General features: G+C 46.3%; 1 protein-coding gene across 1 annotated transcript in view; it reads right to left on the bottom strand.

The window, feature by feature from the left end:
* Nucleotides 1-4856: 4856 nt before the first annotated feature.
* LOC114592134 (C-type lectin domain family 2 member B-like) overlaps nt 4857-22015 on the bottom strand; it is a 77748-nt gene continuing 60589 nt past the window's right edge. Inside the window, exons 3-7 of the mRNA XM_077925197.1 lie at nt 13471-13622; nt 11771-11887; nt 10527-10714; nt 9508-9608; nt 4857-7822 (exon numbers count right to left, since the gene is read on the bottom strand). Of these exons, the coding sequence (XP_077781323.1) occupies nt 7708-7822; nt 9508-9608; nt 10527-10714; nt 11771-11887; nt 13471-13591 (642 nt within the window). The 5' untranslated portion in view covers nt 13592-13622 and the 3' untranslated portion in view covers nt 4857-7707. The remainder of the gene's footprint in view (nt 7823-9507; nt 9609-10526; nt 10715-11770; nt 11888-13470; nt 13623-22015) is intronic.

Genomic DNA, 22015 nt, shown 5'->3' with positions numbered 1-22015 from the left:
TTTGCCTCCCATCCTCTGTACTGCTGCGCTTTGCAAGGGCATACAAAGCGGACTGCGGGCCGCCTCGGGTGCCACCCTGGGGGGGTGACAAAATGGCCCGCTGTCTCCCCCCCCCCCCGGCTGTAGGACAGCTGTCTGTATGGGTACCACATGTGCACAGTCGTGCAGGCGCTGCCGGGTGGTTTGCACCGCCCCTATAGGTGGTTTGCCCCGCCCCTCGGCACCCCACAACAGGTGCCGGAGAGGCTTTCTCCACTACTGGTGCTTTGCCTAAGATCTGAGAACGTTCGTGGAATAAGTACAACAACGTTGCTCTAAAAAATGGATTCGGGACCTTTTTAAGTTTAGTTAAGGATAATTTATATGGGATCACCCATATATGATGTGACCCAGTGGCCTAATGGGTAAGGCATCAACCTCCGGAGCTGGAGACTCTGGGTTCGAGTCCCATCTGGGCCGTTCCTTGTTCTTGTTTGGAAGGGAGCAGGTGGCACTGTAGTCTAAACCACTGAGCCTCGTTGGCTTGCCAATCGAAAGGTTGGCAGTTTGAGTCTATACAATACTTCACAGCCTTTGGACAGAGGAGAAGAGACCCAGAGAGCATGGTGTTTGATGTAGGCATGTCTAACAAAGGGACTTGGGGTTGAATAAATGTGCTGGTTTGAATGTTCTTGTCTGTGCAAGCGTATTAGAGGGGCTTGGACAACCCAGTCAGATGGGCAAGATATCATTGGTTGGCATCCATTTGTCTTGGGAGACAATGGAGGACTGTACCTTTGGAGGTGAGGTCAAGCTGTTGGATGGTTGTAGTGCCTGCTTGTGGCTGTAGAGACCGATGTGGGAGGACATGTTTTGTTGCATCTGGGGCAGGTGAAGACGTCCAATTGTGCTTCTGCAAATGCACCATGGCATTTCTTCTCTCTGCGCTCCTCCTCTGGTCACTGCTGTAGATGCACGACCTGGCTGTGTCTCTGGGCACTGCGGTCGTCTGCAAGGGTTTATGTTGCCAGCCTTCAAGTCATGTTTGCATACATCTTTGGTCTGCCGATTCGCCTTAAGCTGCCTGGGCAGGGCATCAGTGACTTCTTCTTCTTCTTCTTCTTCTTCTTCTTCTTCTTCTTCTTCTCCTCTCCCTGTGCTGTTCTGGGGTTATCCCACCCACCCCCAGGTAATTTGAGGGGCATGGGGGAAGGAGACCCCTTGCAAAGGGATGCCATTGACAGGGGTTCTGCAGACAGGGTTTGTGAGGTGAATCCCATAGTTTTAAATAACTCCTGCCTGGTGCTTTGTGGGTTGCAAGTGTCATGTAATTCTACTCAATATTGATCCAGAGCAGAACTCCAATGTATAGTTAGCAGAGTAAAAACTTAAACACATTGCAGGAGTCCCAAAAACAGACCAGAGACAATTATATTTCATCCAGCAGAGCTTTACTGCTACTGAAGGCAAATGAGCATAATGGTCACAAATCCAATAGTACATTCAGGATTGGCACAGTCCATAAGAAATCCAGTTGCAGCAGACTTAACTTAAACTTACAATAACTTACAATAAGTTAAGTCTAAACCTTAAGACTAAGCATACTATGTCTTCTTCTTCTTCTTTGGTGATCACTCGTAGCTGAGTAAGATTGCCTTCCATAAACACAGGTTTAACAGTGAGTCTGTAAGAGACTGTGGAGGCCAATTCTGGATCCACACGTCCTTCCACAGTGGGGACATTGGTTTCACTATGTACAGAACATCACACCAGAAGGAAAAGGAAAAGAGTTCTTCTTTTGCCTCACCAGGAAGTGGCAGTGCGTGGCAATGAAATTTGCAATTCTAAAGTAACAGGCCAGGGAATAACCCACCTTTGCCTGATTTGACAATAAAAACATGTATCTCTTATAAGGGGACGCTCAGGGCTTCAGAGAAAGCATGGCCACCATGGGGCTGTCCCTGAATAAGTTTGGCCCAACTCATAGCCACGGACATGCCTTAGACCTGGTGTTCACCTTTATGGACGTGGGTGATCCGACCCTAAGTAGTGCCATGGTCAGATCAGCTCCTGGTGCAACTAGATCAAGGGGGTTGGGTGAGCAGGTAGGTTCTCACTCTGGAGCTACCTCCTAGGATTCCCCTGCATGGAGAGAGACTTGGCTATAAAGACGATGCAAACTTTTCATGGGATATAATTAATGAACACCGAGGTGAGGGGGAAGGTCCTCTTCCCTTTCTAGCACCCTGCATCCCCCTCTGAAAGCTGAGAGCATGCAACTGAATCATGCAGGTGGCCAAACTTATTAAAAGGAAGATGATGAAATAGAAGTAATAGAAATGGACCGGTTAAAAAGTTAATGGCTTTTTAGCTTTAACTGGCTAGAAAGCACGTTAACTTTAAAAGTAGAAAACCTGGCTTTCCCAGGGGTTTCCCTGGCACTGCCCACTCTCTAAGGTAAAGGTACCCCTGCCCGTACGGGCTAGTCTTGACAGACTCTAGGGTTGTGCGCCCATCTCACTCAAGAGGCCGGGGGCCAGCGCTGTCCAGAGACACTTCCGGGTCACGTGGCCAGCGTGACATTGCTGCTCAGGCGAGCCAGAGCCGCACACGGAAACGCCGTTTACCTTCCCGCTAGTAAGCGGTCCCTATTTATCTACTTGCACCCGGAGGTGCTTTCGAACTGCTAGGTTGGCAGGCGCTGGGACCGAGCAACGGGAGCGCACCCCGCTGCGGGGATTCGAACCGCCGACCTTTCGATCAGCAAGCCCTAGGCGCTGAGGCTTTTACCCACAGCGCCACTCTCTAGGGCTCTCCATATGGCAAAATGGCATTTTATTGCCGCTGTCTTGGGCTTCTTGAGAACGGTTGCTGAACAGCTTGGTAGGTTTCTGGAGGAAACATTGGCTTTAGATCCATTTCAGTCCGGGTTCTGTCCTGGTTTCGGGACCGAGACGGCTCTGGTTGCCCTAACAGATGATCTCCGTAGACAACTGGATCGAGGCAGGTCAGTTCTGCTGATTCTTTTAGATTTGTCAGCAGCCTTTGACATGGTTGATCATGATCTTCTGGACCACCGCCTGGCCGACGTGGAGATACAGGGCATAGCCCGTAAATGGCTATGCTCTTTTATCTCTGGTCGGGGACAGAGGGTGGCGCAAGGGAGGGAGATGTCGCTACCCTAACCCTAACCCTAACCCTTGGTGTGTGGAGTGCAGCAGGGTGCAATCCTCTCCCCAATGCTTTTTAACATCTTTATGCACCCCCTTGCCCAGATTGTCCAGAGCTTTGGGCTGGGCTGTCACCAATATGCTGATGACACTCAGCTCTATCTGCTGATGGATGGCCACATCGACTCGGCCCCGGACACAGTGACCAGATGCTTGGAAGCTGTGGCTGGATGGTTTCGTGGGAGCCGATTGAAACTAAATCCTTCGAAGACAGAGGTCCTCTGGCTGGGTCGGGATGGTATGGAGATGAGGGACCAACTCCCTTCTCTTGTGGGGGCCCAATTAGTGCCATTGCCTTCTGTTAAGAGTTTGGGTGTAATCCTTGACGCCTCCCTTTCCACGGAGGCGCAGGTTACAGCAACAGCCAAGGCGACATTTTTCCACCTTCGCCGCATGAAGCAGTTGGTCCCTTACCTTTCCCGCCCCGACCTGGCCACAGTGATCCATGCGACGGTCGCCTCCAGGCTTGACTACTGTAATTTGCTCTACGCGGGGCTGCCCTTGAAGCTGTCCCAGAAACTCCAGCAGGTACAGAATGCTGCAGCGAGGCTCCTCACAGGGTCTCTGCCATGGGAGCATATTCACCCAGTGCTTTTCAAGCTGCACTGGCTCCCGGTGGAGTAAAGGGTCAGATTTAAGGTGCTGGTTTTGACCTTTAAAGCCCTTCACGGCCTAGGACCCTCGTACCTATGGGACCGCCTCTCCCAGTATGCCCCACGGAGGACCTTAAGGTCCATAAATAGCAACACCCTAGTGGTCCCGAGCCCTAAGGAAGTTAGCCTCAACCAGAGCCAGGGCTTTTCCAACACTGACTCCAGCCTGGTGGAACGCTCTGCCTCATGAGACCAGGGCCCTGCAGGATCTTATTTCTTTCCGCAGGGCTTGTAAGACAGACTTGTTCCGCCTGGCCTTTGGCTTGGAGCCAGTTTGATTCCCTCCCCCTCTTTCTTTTTCCTTTCTCCTCCTGTGATGAAGCTGCATTTTAATTGTTTTAATGTTGTATTTTAATCTTGCTTTTAAGCTGTATTCATTCAACTCGTTTTTATTATTGGCTGTTAGCCGCCCTGAGCCCGGCGTCGGCTGGGGAGGGCAGGATATATAAAAATTATTATTATTATTATTATTATTATTATTATTATTATTATTATTTTGGAGACGGAGATTTGGCCTCTTCAGAACTACACATCCCCAAGTTCCACAGCTCATCCTGGCCATTTCTGCACATTTCCCCAAGTCAGCAGGGCAGCCAGGTGGTGGCAGGAGAGAGAACAGGCACAAGCAAGCAGAGACATGGATCCCAGGAAGAAGGGCAGCCGCAGCCACTGCAATGGCTAAATCTGCAGACCCCAAAAGAGATATGCAAGGAAATAACCTATTTTTAATCTACAAGTTTATAAGCCTACTAGAGGTGAATGCTAGTGGGATTCTGTGGTAAAAACCACTTCAGAATTCTGGACATTGCTAGAGTACTGTGAAGTTTCCTGAACGAATAAACCCCCATTTCATATTAAAATACAAGCTTCAGTGTGTTAGCTTATTTTGTCACTTAGGAAATCTTACTTCCTGGTTATTCTGGTATCCTTATGATTTTCGGGACGCTCCCCTTCTGGCCGAGTCCCGTATAAACATTGGCACATATCCTTTTTTAAAAAAACATAATTTTTATTAACAGGCCAATCATATCACATTATTTCAATTCAAATTAGTTCCAAATTATACAGCCAAATTTTTCAATTTTGTTGGGGGTATCCATACATCAAGCTCCGAACGAGGATCCAAACATCACTTCTATTACTGCTTTAATTAAACAGTTCTATCCAGTTCTATCCAGATAGTCTCTTTATTACTTTCTTCATCTTCTTATTGTTGATCCTTTCTTTGCGATCTCTGATAATCTTCACAAGCAGGTTAGAGCAAACATCGTCTGTGTGGGTTTTACACACTCCACAAGTCATATCTTGGGACAGCCGCCGTTCCCCTCCTCCTTCAAAGATTTATCTTCGGTCTGCCCTTTAGTTTCCCCAAGCTCGCAAAAATTTATCATTTGCCCAATAATACATGTTAGAAATGTAAAGAGACTGAAGGTACATTCTTTCACCTTTGGTGGACATGCCCAAGGATTAAGACTTTCTGGGAGATGATCTATAATGAAATGAAAAAGGTATTTAAATATAACTTCCTGAAGAAACCAGAGGCCTTTCTCCTGGGCATGGTCGGCCAATTGGTGCCAAAGAAGGATAGAACTTTCTTTATGTATGCTACAACAGCAGCAGGAATACTTATTGCAAAGTACTGGAAGACACAAGATCTACCCACCCGGGAAGAATGGCAGATGAAGGTGATGGACTACATGGAACTGGCGGAAATGACTGGCAGAATCAGAGACCAGGGAGAAGAGTCGGTGGAAGAAGATTGGAAAAAATTTAAAGTTTATTTACAGAAACATTGTAAAATTAAGGAATGTTAGAAGGATGTTGGAATGAAGTTATGTGGTTTTAGCAGAAATGTTATAAAGGATTAAGTAAAAATAGATTGTTAATTGGTGAAAGGAGAGAATGTAAAGTTACATTATATTAAGATAAATTATAGGACAAAAACTGGGAAAGATGGAAAGGATTTGCTGAAATAGCTAACCGAACTAGAATACAAAAAAGGGAGGTGTGAGGTCAAGGAAACAAGCAAATGAAAGATAAGTTATGGGAAGGTTTGATGTGTTTTTTAATTGTTTCTATTTTTCTGTTTTTTCTTTTTCTTTTTTTCTTTTTCCTTATTGTGATGTGTTGTCTTGTTTTTGCTTAATTTGGTGTTTTTTCTTTTCTATTTTTGTAACCTTTAAAACTTTAATAAATATTACCTTAAAAAAAAAGTAAAATATCTCATAGAGGGCTCTGCCAGGTTAAATTCAAGTTCAATCATCATTCACATTCCAATGAGTCTTGGTTCTCCTCCCCCCGTCTTTCTTAAACAAGCCTGTCTTGCGAGACGCCATTTTAAACTGCGTCATAGAATTTTCCATTCTCCTATATTTACCAATCCTCTCTTCATTCATCATTAATTCATCCCACACAGTTTTTGAATTCCTGCTTATGATAAATAAAATATGGCGGTTCTTCTTTCTTCTTTCTTTGGGGTGGAGGGTTATTATTAATGCTCACAAAGGATAAAGAAAAGTTTTTTCCTCCACCCCCCTTCTCCAAACATACCAATCTCTTAATGGCGCTTCATCGCTTGATTTGTCCTCTCCCACCACTCTGATCCCAGAGATCCATTAATCAGCAGCCTTATCTCTCGAACTTTGCTTGATGTATGTGCTTCAGCTCCTTTCCAATTATATATTTCCAATTATATTTCCAATTGTGTTTCCGAGCTGAAACGAACCAGCACGCGCAGATTGGAGACGGCGTCTGGGAAGAGCCGACTTCACCGAGGACTGTGCCAAGTGGCCGGCACCCCCTTCTCTCGATTCTGGGGGTGCATTATGGCCACCGCTGGCAAGACTGTCCCCCCATCTCCTTGGGGGGGTCGGGAAGACTGCATACTTCCCATAGCAGCCTCTTAATTACCTCGTGTGGGTCGGAGAGATGTTATTGTCGGCCATCTTCCAATGCGCCACCTGGTGGCCCCCAACCATTGGCACATATCCAGTAAGATTATGTGCACACAGAATCAGCAGAGATCAGCAGAAGCAGAGTTGTGTTGGAATTGTAGCATCATTTTTTTTACAGCAAAGAAATAAAAGTAACTGTTGTGTGAGCAGCTTTCTCACACATCCTCTTTGTGAGAGACGGAAAGAAAGAACAAAAAGCAGAAGTTTATCAGCCTGACTTCTGTTTAAAGAGACATTCATAACAAATGTAATTATCTGGTCATGTGACCCTTTGGGACAGTACCAGTGAAAATACTGACAATGATACCATGACTTTTATAAAGTACACGGAAAGGGCAATAAGAATCATATATAATTTTCTGTTTTACAATTTAAAATACTCATTTTAACATCCCTAAAATATCAATGATTTCCCTTCTTCTCTTTCCATGGTTCATTTTGCGTATCATAAATCCCTGCATATTTTACAAAAACTAAACCATTCAGTATTCCATTATTGCATCCATCAAAACTTATTTACACTGTTGAATTTATCTTAATGCTGCCAAGGTTTTCAAGTATACATAATTCCACCCCATATATTCAATAAACATTTTCCAATCTTCTCTAAATGTATGTTCTTCTTGTTCACTTCTTCTATATGTTAAGTCTGTGAGTTGTGCATATTCTGTCAGCTTAATTTGCCATTCTTCTTTAGTTGGGACCTCGCTCATTTTCCATTTTGGGAATTTTTCAAATTGTGAGCTTAAAAAGGGATATAATTAATGATACAACCGAGTCTTTCAAAAATAAGGCACTTATTCTTTAGGACCGTGTTAAGAAATTGGTAAAGCTTTTGTTTGGGGGTTTGGGGGGTTTGTGCTTTTGTGCTGGGAAGACTCTGAGCTCTCTTCAAGCTTGGAGATGAGGTCTTCTGCATATCCAGTGTCTTTTGTTTTCACAAAATGAAGAACTGATGTTTGGGGCATTTAAGAAAGCGCAGTGGCCATCTGCTCCAAAATTAAACCTGCAACATTTATTATTACTATTATTATTATTATTATTATTATTATTATTATTATTATTATTATTAAAATTTGTATACTGCCCTTCACACAAATAACATACAACATAAAAATGCAACATGAGAATACAAAATACCTAATAAAACGAAAACAAATACAACCCCCCTCCCACAAATATATTTAAAAGGCCAAGGAATCTCCCAAAGGCTTGGTTGAAGAGAAATGTTTTCATCTGGTGCCTAGAGATATGTTATGATGGTGCCAGCAAGCCTCCCTGGGGAGAGCATTCCACAAATGTGGACACAGTAGAGATAGGATCCAAGCGAGGTATCAATATGCAATTTATTAAGGACTGGTTAGAAACCTGTTAAAACAACATTATGCTGCTTCAAAATCAACAGTGACCAAGTCAGGATTACCCTCCTAGGCAGGAGGATAAAAATGTCTGCAATGGGTACCAAAACCCCAAAACAGTCAATGTCTATCAGATATCCATGGAAAGGGAGTTCCACAACATTGCTGCACTAAATGTCCTGCAGTGAGGCCTAATGGAGCAGCATAACACCCCTACATTGACAGGCCTGTGGCTTGGGCTTGGGCTTGCCAATCGGAAGGTCAGCATTTCGAATGGGGTGAGTTCCCGTTTTTCTGTCCCAGCTCCTGTCAACCTAGCAGCTCAAAAGCACGCCAGTGCAAGTAGATAAATAGGTACCACTGTGGCGGGAAGGTAAATGACATTTCTGTGTGCTCTGGTTTCCATCATGGTGTCCCATTGTGCCAGACGTGGTTTAGTCATGCTGGTCACATGACCCAGAAAGCTGTCTGGGGACAAATGCTGACTCCCTTGGCCTGAAAGCAAGATGAGCACTGCAACCCCATAGTCACCTTTGACTGGACTTAGCTGTCCAGGGGTCCTTTACCTTTAACCTTCTACCTTCATACCAGCCAGAGCAGCTCCCAAACTGGTGCAGCAAATAGGCACAGATTTGGCCTGCCTCCATCCAGGGGTGTATGAAGGGGGGGCAGAGGGGGCGGGTCACCCTGGGTGCCACTTGGGGGGGGTTGACAAGATGGCCCCTGCCTCCCCCCAGCTGTAGAGCGGCCAAGGACATGCACAGTCAGTATGGGCGCATCTCACGCGCCATCCATACAGGCGACTGTACGGGCTGCCGTGCGTGCACACCCCATACATGATGCCGTATGTGCGCACTCCATATGGATGTCGTGCGTGCACCACCGGGCAATTTGCCCCGCCCCTCGGCGCCCCACCCCGGGTGCCAGAGAGGGTTCCTCCTCCACTGCCTCCATCATGTGACAGCAGCAGAACTGTTTCAGAATCCAATGGATCCTGTGCCCCCGCTCTTGAAACAAGTCTGTTTGGAGGGATTCTGCTGCCCTTTGGGGGGGGGAGGGAGAATACATTGGGGCACCGCTTGCCAGCAGGGCTCCCTCACCAGCATAGGCCAGAGATCTGGATGGGAGGGATGGGAGAAGGCGCATTTCTGCCTCATCCAAGCCCCCTCCAGCACAGCGGATCATGAGACAGAGGTTTCATTTCTAATTCTTTTAAAAAGAGACACAACTTTTCTCTCTGGGTGTGTATTTAATGGAGCAATATTTTGGGGAAATCTCCAATCACGCAACCGCCTCAAGATAATCTGAAACCTGAATCAGATGGATACCTTACCATTGGTTGAAATCTGAGCCATTTGCCCATTTCCAGGGCTGTCCTTCCTCCCTCTGTAGCCCAATCCAATAATCAGCTGGGTTATTCTTCAGTAGAAAATTCTGCAATTTTTTTTGGGGGGGGGGGGTGAGAGAGGCAACTCAGTATTTGACAGACCCTTTTCAGAACATCATCATTTTCAAAAAGAAGAACCTCAGAAATTCAATGTACTTGGCAGGATTTTCTTCAAATATACTAACATGCTTAAACATTTGCCACAGCAGTTGAGAAAAACAGTAATATAAAAGCTAACTGCAAAAACTAACAGTCTTTTTTTTTTTTTAGTCTTCAAGGCTAATTTATATTTTAATATTATTCATTAGGGGGGTTTTTGTAGCCGCCATTCCATGCACTCTCCCTCATATCCTGAAATGATGCTGGGCCCAGGGCATTGTGGGGGATACAAAATGGCTGCCAGAATGCTCCTACAGTTGCTTCTGTTGCCATGGCAACAAAAACAAAAACCTTTAGGCGACAGAGGGAGGAGGAGAAAGAAGCTGTGGCCCTGCAACTGCTAATGGCGAGCCCCACGTCCAAGGAAACTGTTGGGAGAACTTATCTTCCCTTCAGACAAATCTGTGGCGAGAGGGCCATTTATGCAGAGAGGCTGGAACACTGAGCACCATCTGGTGGAAAGGCAGGACATGAATTAGAAACAACCAAGCAAAATATGCTATGGCCTCATATACCACTTGCCATTACACGGTGGACTGTGTTTTACAGCCAAAGGTATTTCTAAACTCTCATCCATGGGAGCCTCACAGAAAATATATTACAGTACAGTAGTCCAATCTGAAGCTACAAAAGCAGGATGGTTCACTTAAAATGTTTTTAGACCACTTTTTAGTCACAAAAGAGAAATATCTAAATGATTCACGCAATATCTAGTAAAAAGCAGTGATAAACAAAGTAACGAAGAACCAGCACTCCACAATAGAATCTTGGCCTAAGTCCACAGGGCAGACTGGAAAGGCTCTCACCATTTCACTTGGAGTATCGATTGCCGTCAGGGAGCCACCATAAGAAGAACAGTTGCTCTGACTGGAGTTCCAGGTTGCCTCAGCAGTTGAAAAATAGTAGCACCGGGCTTCATGCCCAATCCAGCCTTGCGGGCAGGAGTTGGCCCATGAAGGGCATTGATCCCTTTGTGAGACTTTCAATAAGATACCTAAAAGAAAGAAAGAAATTTAAGAGCAGCTAAACTAACTGCACAGCTACTGCTCTGGAAATGGAGGGCCCTCATCCCCAGAAGTTCAGCTGGGACCTGGAAAACCCACACAATATTGAAGTGAAGGACACGAGGCAGGAGTTGATAATGCAGGTGAGCTGCACACAGGTGGGCTGCATGCAAGCTGCCGGCCAGCTCTGTGGAGCCTCCTTTTATTGAGACAAATATGCAAACCAGGCAGATACATTTTCGGCTGTGACCTTTACACATCTTCCGGTCCCAAGATCGTGGGGTGGTACAAAGTTATTTTGGCACCTGTTTCCACCGCGCCATTTTCCCCTTGCACAGTGCAAGACGAAGGAGACAAAAGGTCTCAGAGACAAAGGTTACAGACAGGGCACTGGAGACTACTGAGACCGCAAAAGGTTAGACAGAGGGGTGTGTGTGCTCCGCACCCCAAGGTCACACGTGCAGGCAGACTGTGGCTGCCTGCAGGTGGGGAGTGTGCTCCCTCCGGACCCCACTCCCCACTCCGCAATCATCCCTACACAATATAAGGCAATGCAAGGTGAATGCCTTCCGAAACAGAAGGCCTCTTCTAAGATGGTGCCTGACACCCACAGTTTCTGGAAGCTTTCATATTAAATGGGGGGCTGCTGCCCTGATTAAACACAGGACACATTTTTAGTTGATTAAAAAGGCTTTCCATTGATCAGTCAAGTGGTCATTGTAGTCCTAAAACCGTGATACATTATAGTCATAGCCAGAGCCGTCTCCTGCTGGTCTTACGGAAGCTAAGGCTGCGGTCCTCTGCACGCTGCAAAACACTAATTCACGGGCAAGCATTTTCAGGGGGGAAATTGGTTACATGGAAGAGGAGCCCCATCTCCCTGAGAATGCCACCTGTTTCCTCCACATTTGTGTTACCTTGGCAAAAAGGCATACAAATGCGTGTTTGCCAAGGTCCCACTGTTCTGCCTGTTAAAGCACAGAAGCAAACAATGACCACAAGGTGGCAGTCAAAGGTAATGAATAAGAGAAGAGCTGATAACTCACCGAGAACAATATTGCTAATAACAGAGAGAGAAAGTACAGCTCCGAATAAATACACAATCCAATCTTTAAAAGTATACGTTTTCCCCTTCTTCGCCACCTCTGGTTTATTTGCACCAACTACAAGGGAGGGAGGGAGGGAGAGAGAGAGAGAGAGAGAGAGAGAGAGAGAAATGCATATGCTACATGTCAGCTCCATAATCAATAATCTTTTGGACAGTTTTGTGAGTATTCTGAGCTAAAACAAACCAAAACCACACAACCTTAAGTTTTTGCACCAAGGTGATCAAAGTTATGTGCAATTCTGAAACCTGTATAGATTATGCAGGCTCAACGTATTAGCATAAAAAAGCTTTGCGGATAAATGAAGATTCACCACCACAACCACTCTGGCTGTTAAATAAAATCTTCTTAGCCATTCTTTTGCTTCCAAGACCGAGTAGGCATTGTGGCATGGAATTATATGGACTAGAACCTTTATTTTTAAAAAAGAAAAAAAGAATGAAATGTGGGATACTGATAAAGTTGGATTTTGCACCAAATATCACAAATCGTGGTTCCACAGCACTGTATCATTCACGCTGTATTGGCTGCAGTCATTCATTATTCTGCTAACTTGAAACACTTTTCAGACTTCTGGGCTATTAAATCATCACAACGGCTACAGGCATAGGCGCCGACTCCATGGGGCTTGAGGGGGCCCGAGCCCCCTCAAAAATTCGTTTGGGGGGGCTCCGCCCCCCCAATAATCTCCGGCGCCCCTCCAGCAGAGCGCCATCGCCGCCCCTCCGCCAGCCCAAAATGCACAGGGAGGGGCGGGCTGCATGCCTCCTGCCCTCCCTCCCGAGCAAAAGCTCCACCCAATTTCCTTTGGAGCTGATTAATAGGCGCAGCACGCTCTCCCCTATTCGCTCACGAGGAGGAGGCGCCACTTTATTTGCATATTCATGAGCTTATTTATTATTCATGAGCTTTCCCGGGCCCCCCCAATATTTTTTATAAGTCCGCGTCCCTGGCTACAGGTGATTTTTCATTATTGCTGTCTGGCAAGCTCACTGGACATTTGACCCCCTTCACTTCAGTTGGTAACAAAGTCTCCGTGAAAGTTATTTGTTTCTTTTGAAAATGGTCCACATTCATTTTCAGCAACACTATCGTGAATATGGCCCATCACCACCCTTGGCTACATAGGCTGGGCTTACAAAATGGAATGACTTTGCATTCTCTAAAAAGAGATTTTTAAGAGCTCGCTCTTAAAAAAAACCCAGAACCAACTACAATCTGTCTCCAGTCTACGTCTAAATAATAAATAATAATAATAAAATGTATTTATATCCCGCCCTCCCCAGCCGAAGCTGGGCTCAGGGCGGCTAACAACAATAAAATAGTGCAACATTCTAAAAACATTTCATTATAAAAATTAATTAAAATCAAATTGAAGGCAACCATTCAGCTAAAGTTCTGTGAAGATTGCGAAAGGAGGGAGTCAGGCTGCACCCTGACCAAAGGCCTGGTGGAACAGCTCTGTCTTGCAGGCCCTGCGGAAAGATGTTAAGTCCCGCAGGGCCCTAGTCTCTTGTGACAGAGCGTTCCACCAGATTGGAGCCACAGCTGAAAAAGCCCTGGCTCTAGTTAAGGCCAGCCTAACCTCTCTGTGGCCTGGGACCTTAATACTTTTCATGCATCAGCATTAACTTGCTTACCAGAATTTTCTCTCCTCTCTGAATGTTCAGAGTTGTAACTTGCTCCGTTCTGTTGAAGCAAAAGCGTAACTTGCTCTGCTCCATTTACAGGTTTCTCGTAGGTATTGGCCTGTTCCACCATTTTTGGCTCACCTTCCAGCAGAACTTTCAACCTTCAGAAAGATAATAGAAAACCTTATTTACAAGCAAAACAACCCTTGCTTGCCTACATGCTATTAGGAGCACCAGACGCCTTTATGAGAAACAAGAGGGAAGTATCAAAAATTGAGGTTTGCAGAGGTACAAATATTTAAGTGAAGAGGACAACCCCCTCAAAAAAATATTTTAAAAAATACATTGAGGTCTGAGCATGCTCAAGTAGCCATGGCAAAGAAGAGAGGTGGGGAATCTTTCCCCCTCAAATTTCCTTCTCAGCTACTTAGTGGAGGGTGTCGCCTTCCACAGAGCTAGAAGCAAAGGGCAGCAGAGCAGCAACTGTAATTTTTGCCTTTGTACATAAGCTGTACATCTATAGAAGTTTATGAAATTATGCATGGCACAAAGAAAGTGGAAAGAGAAAAGCTACTAGCCACCTGTCCAGTTGGGGGCAGCAGTGTTTCCGAATATTAGTTGCTGAATGGAGGAACCAGAGACCAAATTGCAAACATGTGCTGGATTATGGAGAAAGCTAGGGAGTTCCAGAAAGACATCTACCGTACTTCTGCTTCATTGACTATGCAAAAGCCTTTGACTGTGTCGACCACAGCAAACTATGGCAAGTTCTTAAAGAAATGGGAGTGCCTGACCACCTCATCTGTCTCCTGAGAAATCTCTATGTGGGACAAGAAGCTACAGTTAGAACTGGATATGGAACAACTGATTGGTTCAAAATTGGGAAAGGAGTACGGCAAGGCTGTAGATTGTCTCCCTGCTTATTTAACTTATATGCAAAATTCATCATGCGAAAGGCTGGACTGGATGAATCCCTAGCCGGAATTAAGATTGCTGGAAGAAATATCAACAACCTCAGATATGCAGATGACACAACCTTGATGGCAGAAAGTGAGGAGGAATTAAAGAACCTTTTAATGAGGGTGAAAGAGGAGAGAGCAAAATATGGTCTGAAGCTCAGCATCAAAAAAACGAAGATCATGGCCACTGGGCCAATCACCTCCTGGCAAATAAAAGGGGAAGAAATGGAGGCAGTGAGAGATTTTACTTTCTTGGGCTCCATGATCACTGCAGATGGTGATAGCAGTCACGAAATTAAAAGATGCCTGCTCCTTGGGAGAAAGGCTATGGCAAACCTAGACAGCATCTTAAAAAGCAGAGACATCACCTTGCCAACAAAGGTCCGTATAGTTAAAGCCATGGTTTTCCCAGTAGTGATGTGTGGAAGTGAGAGCTGGACCATAAAGAAGGCTGATCGCCGAAGAATTGATGCTTTTGAATTATGGTGCTGGAGGAGACTCTTGAGAGTCCCATGGACTGCAAGAAGATCAAACGTATCCATTCTTAAGGAAATCAGCCCTGAGTGCTCACTGGAAGGACAGATCCTGAAGCTGAGGCTCCAATACTTTGGCCACCTCATGAGAAGAGAAGACTCCCTGGAAAAGACCCTGATGTTGGGAAAGATGGAGGGCACAAGGAGAAGGGGACGACAGAGGACGAGATGGTTGGACAGTGTTCTTGAAGCCACCAGCATGAGTTTGACCAAACTGCGGGAGGCAGTGGAAGACAGGAGTGTCTGGCGTGCTCTGGTCCATGGGGTCACGAAGAGTCGGACACGACTAAACAACAACAACAACATACACCTGGAATTTCCCTGTCATAGCCAGTATTCAGCCCCCTTAAGCAGTGTCTGTTTGGAAATCGCTGAAAAGTGGTGTGCGGATTTTCACTTTTCGAAATATGGCAACCCTACTGGAAACCATGGGAGGTGAGAGTGTGCTCTTGCACTGATGGTCCCCACAGGCATCTGGCTGGCCCCAGTGAGAACAGGATGCTGGACTAGATGGGACATTGGCCTGATCCAGCAGGCTATTCTTATGGTCTTAAGCTAGTTTATACACTTCTCTCACACCTCTCTCTGTCCTTGATGCAGGCAGGCAAGTATTTGGATTTTGAAGCCACATTCCAGTCGGGCCAAAAGAATGGGTGTGAGATACAGTGGTACCTCGGGTTAAGTACTTAATTCATTCTGGAGGTCCGTACTTAACCTGAAACTGTTGTTAACCTGAAGCACCACTTTAGCTAATGGGGCCACCCGCTGCCGCCGCTCTGCTGGAGCACGATTTCTGTTCTTATCCTGAAGCAAAGTTCTTAACCTGAAGCACTATTTCTGGGTTAGCGGAGTCTGTAACCTGAAGCGTACGTAACCCGAGGTACCACTGTAAATGAGTCCCAAGGGAGACCCAGAGGGCTGCCAACAGAACAGCCTCCAAATCGGTTCTATGATCCCATCTAATGCCTATGGTTTCCGTCCCCATACTTTCCTCCCCTCTCGCGGGTTTTAGGGAAATCCTTTATTTGTTTACGCGCTCGTCCTAAATAGCGAGAGAGGAAGCAGAAAGGGCTTTGATTCCGAGTAAACCTGTGGGATTGGCGGCACGTGAGAGGGACGTGAGAAGGGTAGAAACATAAATCAAGTTCTGTCTCTTAATACTGCTCACCACCCCAGTAACTAACTTGGGGGGGGGGGGGAATGGCTTTAAGGCTCCTGTCCATGCGCATTCGCCAAGCAACATCTTGTTACACAGACGGTGACAAACTTCTTTAAGCACCTCCGGAACTGCAGCTTCGTCATCGCTTGTAGTTTTCTGCTCCTTTAAGCACCCTGCCCACCTCCTGCCTGCCGATCGGGCTGTGAGCGGCGAGGGAATCCAAAATACCAGTACGTGTCAGCCCACACCCTCAATGGCAACTCAGATGGTGCTCCGTCTTGCCTTGCATGTGGTCTGGATTGAGCCAGCCGGCTTTCCTTGGCGCGCTTTTCTATTGAATCACGCCGCCGCCGGCTGCTCTATAGCATTCTCATCTCCACGATGCCATTGGATACTCATACTTGTGATGAACACCTAGGCATACGAAGTTAAGTAGAGTGATCCGCTTGGCTTCCGATTTCATTCCCTCTCTCCTACATCAGAAGCAAACCTGCCCATACCCATAGAAACCCAATGAGAGATCCAGTATTTTAAAATAGCCGTGTTTGGGCATTCTCTCTTTCTCTCTCTCTCTCTCTCTGACCTGAAGTTGAGCTGGATCGAGAGCATAGCTGTCAACCTTCCCTTTTTCTGCGGGAAATTTCCTTATTCCAGCGCCGTTTCCCGCTGCTATCCCGGATTGTTAGATATCCCGTAGGCTGTCCCCGGGACAGGTGAGGCTGCTGATCCCTTATTTTCGAGGCTGCTGATCCCTTATTTTCAAATCTGAAAGTTGACAGCTATGATCGAGAGGAGGGAAAGTGAGGCTGACTGACCTTCGCTGCAGCCTGCAGGTACAGGAGAATTTCAGCTGGAAATTCAGTCCCGCCGCAGCCCCCACTCCAGAAGAGCGTTGTCTACACTGCAGGGTTGTTGCAAGTTTCTCTCTCAGCCCCGGCTCAACCCGCAGTGTGGACAAACAGCAGCGCGCAACTCCGCGGAAAAAGTTGTTGCAGGCCACCATGTCCGCCAACAACAGACTGGCTTGTAGGGCTTTTTGTATGTCCCTTCCAGTGGGTACTTTCTCGTGCCACCACAGTAGCCTATCTGCAGGAATCTCCGCAGCCGAGCCACCGCCGGAGCCCACTATCCCGAAGGCCTCTGGGATCAGAGGTGCCGCCTTCTCTCTTCTCCGACCCCCCTCCTCCCCGCCTGTTTGTTAAGTGCATCTGAAAAGCAAACTGAAATCCCACTCTCTGGGATGGCCACACTCCGATCACAGTGCCTACTGAAGCAGGTGCAATAAAATAAAACTATTTGGCTATAACTTCTGCTATTCACACAGTGACCGCTGTCAGAGAAGGAGCAGCGCCTATTTACAACTATCCTATTTAAGTTGATGGAGGAAAGGAAGAGCTTTACACGTGTTGGGCGCGAAACCAAGCCTACGAATCTGGGGTGTTATCTAGGCTGCGTCTCTCCCGCTCGCCCTCCCTCCTGCATTAGCCCTTTCCGCTCTGAGCTCGCCCGGGCGCATTTCTGTCCCCGTGTCTGTGCGCACACCTTCAGTGAAAAACTGGTCCATGGGGTCACGAAGAGGCGGACACGACTAAACAACAACAACCCCCACCTCCCAGCCACCCCCACTCGCAGGGATAAGACCCCCGTCCCCGTCCCCACAAGGGTCTGCTTACATCGCAGCAGGGCCTCGGTGAGCATCCGTCTGCCTCGGGATATAAGAGAGGAGCGCGCCTTCGGGGGAAAATGTCAGCCTGTTGCAGAATCGCAGCGCCTGCCGCTCGACACACCCAAGAGCCCATACGTCGCGAGCCCTCTGTCGGAGCTTCTTTTATAGCAAGCATCTAGCCCTGAACGCGCGCCAACCCCGCCCCTGCCCCCGCCCCCGTCTTCTCTCCTTCCTTCCAGCTCCCGTCCCGTTCCAAAGCCATTTCCTTTGACAGTCCCTAAGATGGGGGATTCCCTCCCCATGGAGTTGAGTCTGGCTGCTGGCATCTTCATTATGCCCCTTTTGGAAAATGCTGAAGATGCACCTCTCAACCCTGGCCTTGACACCCGACTATGTGTTTTCAGAGCCCACCCTGCTTTAATTGTTTTCCATTTTTAATTCTTGAAAGCTGCCCTGGAACCTGCTGGTGAAGGGCAGACAACAAAAATAATAATTTTAATAATCCTATGCACTCTTACCTGGGAGGAGATGACATAGAAATCAGCGGGACTTGTTTCTCAGTAGTAGGATGACCAAAATTGGACCAATTTGTTTAAGTAGCTTTAATTAACTTTTTAAAATGTTAACCTTTTTAAAAAGGCTCCAAGAATCAACCCTGTCTGGAAGCGATACCTTCTCTAGCCGTATTAGAGAGGGCTATTGTGGCGATCACACAGGGTCCCCGGACGTCTGACAGTCTATTGATCCCTGTGCCACCACTGTGATTGCCTCTTCGCTGCCACCACCCCGTTTCTCACGGGGACACACGGAGTCCAGACAGTTGTTAACATTAACAAATAATCAAGTTTATTTTAAAATGCAGGAACAAGTTTATGGTTTCAATTAATTTTCTTGTCAGTTTCTTAATCTTAGTTCCTAACAACTTCAAACTGATTATTCCCAACTATCTATCTGACTCCGCCTAACAATTCCTCTCACTCTCTCACAATACAACTCGACCAACCCACAGACATATCCTCCCTCTTCTCCTTCGTGGTCTTTTCTCAACTAACTTTCAAACAAAGCCGGCTCTCATTCTAACTCCTCCCTTTGGGTTCCCACTGGCCAATCACATCACACTCATTTAACCCTTTCCTTTTGACCCATCCTAGGAGGCAAACGCCACTGCAATACTTTCCAAAGATTTCCAGAGGCACTCTTCCCCTCCTTTTTTAAAAAAATCTCTCCCATGAACAGATTTGAGGTCTCTACTCTGCTGCCTCTTGCAGCCCCTGTGCAATGCTCCTTACAACCACAGAAGTTAAGGCTGCCCTTGTCTCTGCACTGCTGCTGTCCCTTCCCAGTTCTACCAGTCAGGGCTGACAGCTGGAACCTACCCTTAGGGAGGGCTGCATGCCCAAGAGTCCATACTTTCCAAATAGTGCCAGAGTCCAATAGTACCAGAATTTATATTTTCAAAAACTGAGCATTTGCCCTTTCCCCGTTTTTATCTCTGCTGCCCTAGGAGCAGTTTGAAACCTCCTTGGCACCCATGGGTATACAGTGAAATCCTATACCAGGGGCCAGCAACCTTTTTCAGCCATGGGCCAGTCCACCATCCCTCAGACCATGTGGTGGGCCGGCCTTTTTTTGGGGGGGGGGGGGATGAACGAATTCCTATGCCCCACAAATAACCCAGAGATGCATTTTAAATAAAAGGGCACATTCTACTCATGTAAAAACACGCTGATTCCTGGACCGTCCAGGGCCAGATTGAGAAGGTGATTGGGCCGCATATGGCCCCCGGGCCTTAGGTTGCCTGCCGCAGTCCTATACATACCGTATCTACTTGGAATGAAGTCCCGGACCCAGCTAAGTGGGTAAAAACATAAGAACAACCTGCTGGACCAGACCAAATCCCTATTTAGTCCAGCCAGAGGCATCCCTGGGGGTTGGGCTTGCTTAATGTCTTTGTGATATTGTGGACTACGTACAACTGCCATTATTCCTGACTATCGGCCCTGCTGGCTCAGGATTATGGGAGCTGCAGTCCAACAACATCTGGAAGGCTACACTTATCCAGAGCTACGATAAAGCATGTCATTTAAACAAAAATCTACTTGTAGGATTGTGCAAATCTCTACGAGCATATTTTAAAGTTATTTGAGCACTTTAGGTCAGGGGTCGACAGACTTTAGGCTTGAGGGGTCTGGGTTGTTGTTTTTACTTCATCTCCCTAAGTGGATGTGATACAAATTTAAAATGAGATAATTATTTGTTCAGGAATTTGTTTTGAGTACTAAAGTGGAACAGAAATTCTAATCAAAAACCCACTCCTGAAAAGCCCTCACCAGAGAGCCAGTGTGGTGTAGTGGTTAAGAGCGATAGACTCGTAATCTGGTGAACCGGGTTCGCTTCTCCGCTCCTCCACATGCAGCTGCTGGGTGACCTTGGGCTAGTCACACTTCTTTGAAGTCTCTCAGCCCCACTCACCTCACAGAGTGTTTGTTGTGGGGGAGGAAGAGAAAGGAGAATGGTAGCCGCTTTGAGACTCCTTCGGGTAGTGATAAAGCGGGATATCAAAACCAAACTCCTCCTCCTCCTCCTCTCACCCCCAAATGTTCATCATTTTAGGAGTATATTTGTGTTGGAAGGGGTCTTTTTGTGATTGCCATTGCCAAACAATTAGGATTCAGAAATCTTTGCTGATGGTGTATGTCAAAGCACATATTGGTAGATCTTAATCCACTTTCATCATGCGAAAGGCTGGGCTGGATGAATCCCAAGCCGGAATTAAGATTGCTGGAAGAAATATCAACAACCTCAGATATGCAGATGACACAACCTTGATGGCAGAAAGTGAGGAGGAATTAAAGGACCTTTTAATGAGGTTGAAAGAGGAGAGCGCAAAATATGGTCTGAAGCTCAACATCAAAAAAACGAAGATCATGCCCACTGGTCCCATCACCTCCTGGCAAATAGAAGGGGAAGAAATGGAGGCAGTGAGAGATTTTACTTTCTTGGGCTCCATGATCACTGCAGATGGTGACAGCAGTCACGGAATTAAAAGATGCCTGCTCCTTGGGAGAAAGGCGATGGCAAACCTAGACAGCATCTTAAAAAGCAGAGACATCACCTTGCCAACAAAGGCCTGTATAGTTAAAGCCATGGTTTTCCCAGTAGTGATGTGTGGAAGTGAGAGCTGGACCATAAAGAAGGCTGATCGCTGAAGAATTGATGCTTTTGAATTATGGTGCTGGATGAGACTCTTGAGAGTCCCATGGACTGCAAGAAGATCAAACGTATCCATTCTGAAGGAAATCAGCCCTGAGTGCTCACTGGAAGGACAGATCATGAAGCTGAGGCTCCAATACTTTGGCCACCTCATGAGAAGAGAAGACTCCCTGGAAAAGACCCTGATGTTGGGAAAGATGGAAGGCACAAGGAGAAGGGGACAACAGAGGACGAGATGGTTGGACGGTGTTCTCAAAGCTACAAACATGAGTCTGACCAAATTGCAGGAGGCAGTGGAAGACAGGAGTGCCTGGCGTGCTCTGGTCCATGGGGTCACGAAGAGTGGACACGACTAAACGAGTAAACAAATCCACTTTCTGCTCCACATTGCTCTATGGTACTATCTAAAAGCTAAATATGGTGTCATGAATAATTATGTACTGATGAGAAGTTTTGAATTCTGAGCTTCAAAACATTTCCGCTGAAAATCCACCAAAAACCTTTAGCCCAACCCCATTTTTCACAGTAGCTCCCCACCCCAGCGGAACAATACAACATTGACGAGAAAACAGTGGGTACCCAAAGTCATAAGAATCCATTCCATATTTTAAACATTTTTTTTGTTCCACTCATCCTTTTGAAAACATTTACACAACATTTATTCCATATCAAAGTTTTATTTGCTCCTTTATGTTTTAACAAATAAAATGAACCCAAAACACGAAAAATCATTGATGATTTTGAGATCAAATTTAGCTCATCCCATAGTTTTCTGGAATGGACCTGCTAAATCTCTATGCAGAAGCTCTAGAACTCACTTAGAATTTCTTTCACATTTTGTGTAAATGGGAGCTGTTGCTGATTTACACTCCCTGCAAGTATTACACCCCATAAAGGATTTACATGGCTTTAACTTCATATCTGAGCATTTTACTTATTGTCTGAAAATTGACATGTCCTAAACTCCTATGGAATAAATGTGTGGATTCATCATGTGGAGGCTTTTTTAACATTGTCATACCTG

Source organism: Podarcis muralis, chromosome 2, assembly GCF_964188315.1.
Source record: "Podarcis muralis chromosome 2, rPodMur119.hap1.1, whole genome shotgun sequence".
NCBI classification, from domain to species: Eukaryota; Metazoa; Chordata; class Lepidosauria; order Squamata; family Lacertidae; genus Podarcis; species Podarcis muralis.
The sequence above is the reverse complement of the archived record's forward strand: the minus strand, read 5'-3'. Positions and strand labels throughout refer to the sequence as shown.